Here is a 6072-nt window from a genome sequence, read left to right as displayed (position 1 = left end):
CAGTCACTATCATTCAACAAGTAGCTGAGGGAGAAGGGGATCATCACTGTACTACTCATTTCCACCAGCAGATAGAGCTGTGATATTTAAGTTGAACACAACTGGGTCAGAAGCGCTGGTTAAGCATTAGTATGATTTGTAGGGGAGCACTGTATTAGAAATCTCACTTGGTTTTAGAGACATTGTCTTATTGTTACAATTATCAGGTTTGAACGTGAATGCTTAAGTAAAAATTAATGTTTAAGTGTGAGCCTTCTGTTGTAGGCCTGCAGTTTTCCTCTGCTCAGCAGAGTACTCCTCATTTCAATTTGTGTACTTGTCTATGTCTGATGCTACAAAATAATCCAGTACATTACAAGAATATATTATTTTCTATGGAGACAAAAATAAGGACTGCAGCAAGTTGTGTTGTCCTGAGAGCTGGGGCGTTGATGCTGATCTCAACACCAAGTAAAAAACGAATAAAACTTACTGCAGCCACATTTTCCAACGATAACTTGTGTTAAGATCACACCACTACACACAGCGGGGGATTTAGGTAATGACACAAAATAAAGTGTATTATCTTAATTAAATTAAATCTCAATAGTTCCCTGACTGGCCTCACGCCTGTGTCTTGCCCATGCATTTAAAGTATTTTTACTGGCGTGTTAACTTTTGGGGGGCAGGAAAGACACAAATTAGTTTAAAAGTGATCAGAAAAACACAACTTAGTTATTTGGTGACAAATACCACACGTACGCTTACAAACCTTATCTGTTTTATTCAAACTGTACATGTACAACAGGTTTATCTCGATAAAAAACAAGTAAAAAAGGACAAAAATGAGTATCCCCATAAATACAATATGCCTTAAAAAACAGTCTGTGTTTACTTGGTAGGTCACATATGCTGGTAAAAATACACACAAACACACTCATATTCCTTCTGAAAACCTAGTACAACACAAACAGATCAGCTGGTATCATTGACAGTGGAAGATATTCGCTCACTAAATATCTCTGCCTTGTAAGGTAAAAGCATGATAGATGAGAAATGATTCCCGTGGAGTACTCAATCCTACATGCTAATGTTAGCCAGGGTTTGAGGTATGTAGTACATTCACATGAAATGTGAGATTTCTAGTATACAAACTGCTCTAACAGTATGTCATGAAGATTGTTACACAGTGTGTGATTCTAGTACCAGCAAATGAGGATTTGGGATGCAGCTTTAGAGATTCAAAAATAACTAGTACAAGGTCTGTAAGGTCATACTGTGGGGAGTTTTCATTCCTTTACATCACTGTGTGATGTATGCAGAAAAAAATGTGCTTAGTGACGGGAAACAAAAGGTTTTGGCACATTGTTGTAGCTGACTCAGTCAAAATTAAAAAAACATGTATTTCTGCTCGGATTTTAGAAAAGGCAGAAAGAAAGACATTTTTTCAGACTCTCCTTGATTATCAGTGTAATGAAATAACAGCTCACTTGAATCAAAGTCTTGAGTTTCCATAGAAAGTTCAAAAACTACTCAGATTTCAGGAAATAAATGAAGGTCCTGAGCTGTGAAACACAGTCAGATCATCTTATCTTAATGGTAAGAGCATTTAGTCGATACTTAACAGCTATTCTATCAGGAAACTCTCTGGAACTTTTGAAACTATTTTCTTTGAACTGGAAAACTAGTTGAGGTCATGTAAATGTTCAATCTCACTAATCGACATAATTTACTTAGTTCTAACAACATATTATATCATCACCACAGGTCCTGGCCCGGATAAACCCCCCTTCTGGTAAATTCCTCTTCTGCATCTCTACTGCAGTCTCTCCAAATAGGAGAATACACCCACTTTTGTGACTTTTGACTTACTTCTTAATGTTTCTGTGATCTGGAACATCAGAAATATGCCTGGTCTGAAGATCAAGAGAAAATAAAAGCCATCTCTCTTGTGAAAGGTAAATGCTAAAAATAATCATTCATTAAAAACTTTAAAATGTTCAGTTCTTTTATGAAAACCAGCAAAATTATACAGGAGTAAGGCAGATTTAGAAATGGTGGGCAGAAAACAGGTGTGATTGTGTACAGTTATCTTTATCCAGGATAAAATAACATTTAAAATCCTGAGCAACCATTTCCCCTCCCGGGGCTTAAATCTGGATCCTTGAAATGGTGCTTTGAATGTCTTAAAGGCTTAAAAAGTCTTTTTGATGGGGAGATCCAACAGTAGAGAGACCACACACAGAGACAAACAATGGGCTGTTGTGTCTCCATTACAGAGAGTAGAGGCCTGCCTGCCTGTCCGTGTGTGTGTGTGTGTGTGTGTGTGTGTGTGTGTGGTCTCCTGAACTGTCAAATCGAGGTTGTCCTGTAGTGGGTCAGTCATTTTTAACACTTGTAACCTTTACATAACTGTGCAAACCAATGAGTAACTTCATTCACCTTCGGAGTGAACATTCAACACATAAGCATATATTCATCAGTCTGAAAAATTTAAAAATAAAATAAAGAGTGAAAAGTGAAGTGAAAAATTAAGAAAAAAAAAAAGAGTTTTGATTATTGGGCAGCCACTTGGCACATAATGGCAGAATTGATGCATCATTCCTCAGAACCTAACAGGTAAGATTGTACTCTGCAATATTAAACACAGTATTAAAGCATTTCAGTCTTTAGCTAATGGCAGAGTAATTTAAAATGTACATGTATAGTCTGAGCTTCTCAAATAAATGAAATCCCAGTCAGATGGTGTGGCTGCATAAGGGATCAAGATCTTCAATCATGATCTTTCTGCTGTAGCAAGGACAGACTGCCACACTGTGTCCCATCAGTTTTTCCTGTTACGTAGTTTTTCCATTGAGAAGCTCTCACCAGAGGTGACAGGGAGTACATTCAAATTGTAATATTAAAGATATAAGCAATAATAAGTGGGGATTTTCATATTAAAAGTGACTTCGCCAGTCTGGCTTTACAGTTCTGGGACCAGTATGTCCATTTTCACCAGGTACAATCCAAACGATGCAAAGGCCAGAAGTGTGTGCTGTCTGATGACAAAAAAAACAAAAACAAAAACGTCGAAAATTCGTCCAACTTCTACTGAATATAGATCGAAGTTCGTCTGTGTCCAGAATCCGGACAACACAAAAATCTGATCAAAATCATGTCCAAATTAGCACTTGGAAATAAAAAGCTATTTGACCTCTTTTTTCGTGGTAGTTCGATCCAAACCTCCGCAGCTTCGTATCTCTCCATCCTCCATCTTCACACGGTTGTCTCACCGTGGTTACCGTTGCTAAGGCGTTTGTAGAACCTCCGCCATGATTGAAGAGTCTTCCCGGACCATACCCAGAAACCTGAGGTGATCCCGACTATCATGGTCATCAGGTACTTGATCATGAACACGGTGAAGTCGGGGGTCATGGGGGCGAAGTTGTGGACCGGACAGGGCACGGCGAAGCGCTTGCAGGTCTGCATGTGCCAGGTCCGCTCCCAGTGCTCCCTGAAGGCTTGCTCGTAGAAGTAACAGGCTATCACTATGGTAGCCGGGACCGTGTAGAGGACACTGAACACGCCGATCCGCACCATCAGCTTCTCCAACTTCTCCGTCTTGGTGCCGTCGTGCTTCATGATAGTGCGGATCCGGAACAGGGACACGAAGCCGGCCAGTAGGAAGGACGTGCCGATGAACAGGTAGACGAACAGCGGGGCCAGGACGAAGCCGCGCAGGGCATCCACGTTGAAGATCCCCACGAAACACACACCGGTGAGGACGTCGCCGTCCACCTGGCCCATGGCGAGGATGGTGATGGTTTTGATGGCCGGGACAGCCCATGCCGCCAGGTGGAAGTACTGGGAGTTGGCTTCGATTGCCTCATGGCCCCATTTCATTCCGGCCGAGAGGAACCAAGTCAGGGACAAAATCACCCACCAGATGGAGCTGGCCATGCCAAAAAAGTACAGCACCATGAAGAGGATGGTGCAGCCTTCCTTCTTAGTTCCTTGGGCCACGGTCCTGTAGCCCTCGTCTTTGAATTTATCTACGCAAACTACTTTATCCTCTAAGAAAAAGCCTGCAGCGTAGGCTACGGCCACCATAAAGTAACAGCCAGACAAGAAGATGATGGGCCTCTCCGGGTATCTGAACCGCCTCATGTCCACCAAGTAGGTGAGCACTGTGAATAAGGTGCTCACGCAGCACAGGATGGACCAGATGCCAACCCACAGCCGGCCGAATTTCACCTCATCCTCCCGGAAATACATAATCCCTGTGGGTTTAGTGGGCTCACACGGGGCCCCGCAGTCTTTGACCCCCATGAAGCGATAACCCAAATAGGAAGGCACCTCCAGCTGCAGGGGGCAGGAGAACTGGTGGTACTGGGTGTGCGGGGGAACGCGTATGTTCGGCCCGTGTTTGGGGGGGAGGGTCGGTTCTGGGGCGTAAGGGGAGGACGAGGAGGCCGGGCTGACGGGTTCGGACGTGTTCTGGCCGACGCAGATCTCGCCGGCTCCGTGGACAGGGAAAGCCTCGCAGCGCAGCCGCTCCGGCCACTGGAAACCGAACTTGTTCATCAGGGCTTCACATCCCTGCCGTGCACGCTCGCACAGGGACCGACAGGGAGGGATGGCCTGCTCCAGTACGGTGCAGACCGGCGCATACATGGAGCAGAGGAAGAACTTGAGATCCGCAGAGCACTGGACCTTCACCAGCGGGTAGAACTGGTGCACCTCAAGTCCGGCGTCCTCCTGGTTCGTGTGGCCCAGGAGGTTCGGCATGATGGTCTGGTTGTAGGCGATATCCGTGCAAAGCGGAATGGAGATGGGTTGGCAGAACCCGTGCTCTGGGACGGATATACCACTCTCACTGTTGTAATGTTGAGCAGAAGTAGGTGAGAAGGCAAGCCCGCACACCAGCCACATGATCCACAGAAAAACGGAGCCAGTGGTGGACCTGGCCGCCGCCATAGTTGAGGAGGAGGAGGAGGGGGGAGGGAAGGAAAAACTTTGATCCAAGTAGGACGACTTCAAAAACTGCTGAAAAGCGACGAAAATCGACAGCCACTGTCCCAACACTCACCGTGTAGCCCACCTAATTCGAGCTGAAACGCCAGCACTCGACTTTTTCTCGTCTTTTATGCAGATAAGTCCGAGCAAAACGTCCGTCGTGTCATGACTTCTTGATGGTCTTTGTAAGTGACTCCAAGCAGTCCACTCTCACTCCCGATCCGCTGGAAATCGCACTTTTAAGTCCAGTTCCCTTGAAATAATGCAAACCCGGGTCACTCGGTGTCGTTGGACGCACACGCGTTGTCACTTTGTCCACAAAGAAAAGACATTTAAAACAGGGAAAGGCTCGTAGTTCCACCGTCTTTCTCACTGACTTCGTGCGGAGCGTCGCTTCACATGCTGAGCAGTTGGAAGTCCAGAGGCTCGCTCTCCTCACTCCGTGCAGATTCCACCGGTTTCCAGGCGCCCCCTCCATTCACAAGACACCCCACTCCCCACAGGCAGAACGCAGGGTGCCTTGAAACCGATGCCGCGTCTCAGCCAATCCCAGTGTTTGTTTTCCTATAGGACTCGTTCTTGATTGGTTTCTGCTACCATCGAAGAAAAATATGGTACAGCAATTACATTACACCAGAGGTTTGTTTTTTTTTTTACCAATAAAATTAATTCTGTACACATTTAAATAAAAGTAGTTTGATTTCATTTTACTTTGTATTTGTCTTAAATTTTACACAAAAACAGTGTGTTAACGTACTTTTCTTGCCTTGAACAGACACCTCTAAACCCCACACGACATAATAACACGTTTGAAGCTCATCCTCTTTCGGTTTTTTGGACGGATCTTTTTCTATCATACTTACTGCACTACTTACCAAGGAATATTAACATTTTAACGCAAAGTACAGTGTTGAAATGGTTTTTATGTGACACGTCCACTGCTGTGGCCATTACATTTAGTCAAGAATAGCACACAGCCAATGTAATATATTCTTAGAAGAAACGCTGAAAGTTATAAGTGCATAAAAACACAATCCTCTCTCCATTACTGTGGCCATTTCGTACTTTTCACCAAGGTAATACTTAATGATCAGA

General features: G+C 44.4%; 1 protein-coding gene across 1 annotated transcript; it reads right to left on the bottom strand.

The window, feature by feature from the left end:
- Nucleotides 1-748: 748 nt before the first annotated feature.
- Nucleotides 749-5408, bottom strand: LOC115062273 (frizzled-7-A-like). The gene has a single exon (XM_029530901.1). The coding sequence runs from the start codon at nucleotides 4936-4938 to the stop codon at nucleotides 3238-3240; it is 1701 nt and encodes a 566-aa protein (XP_029386761.1). The 5' UTR covers nucleotides 4939-5408; the 3' UTR covers nucleotides 749-3237.
- Between the last annotated feature and the right edge of the window lie 664 nt (nucleotides 5409-6072).

Source organism: Echeneis naucrates, chromosome 21, assembly GCF_900963305.1.
Source record: "Echeneis naucrates chromosome 21, fEcheNa1.1, whole genome shotgun sequence".
In the NCBI taxonomy this organism is placed as follows: Eukaryota; Metazoa; Chordata; class Actinopteri; order Carangiformes; family Echeneidae; genus Echeneis; species Echeneis naucrates.
This window is presented reverse-complemented; position numbering and strand designations above follow the sequence as displayed.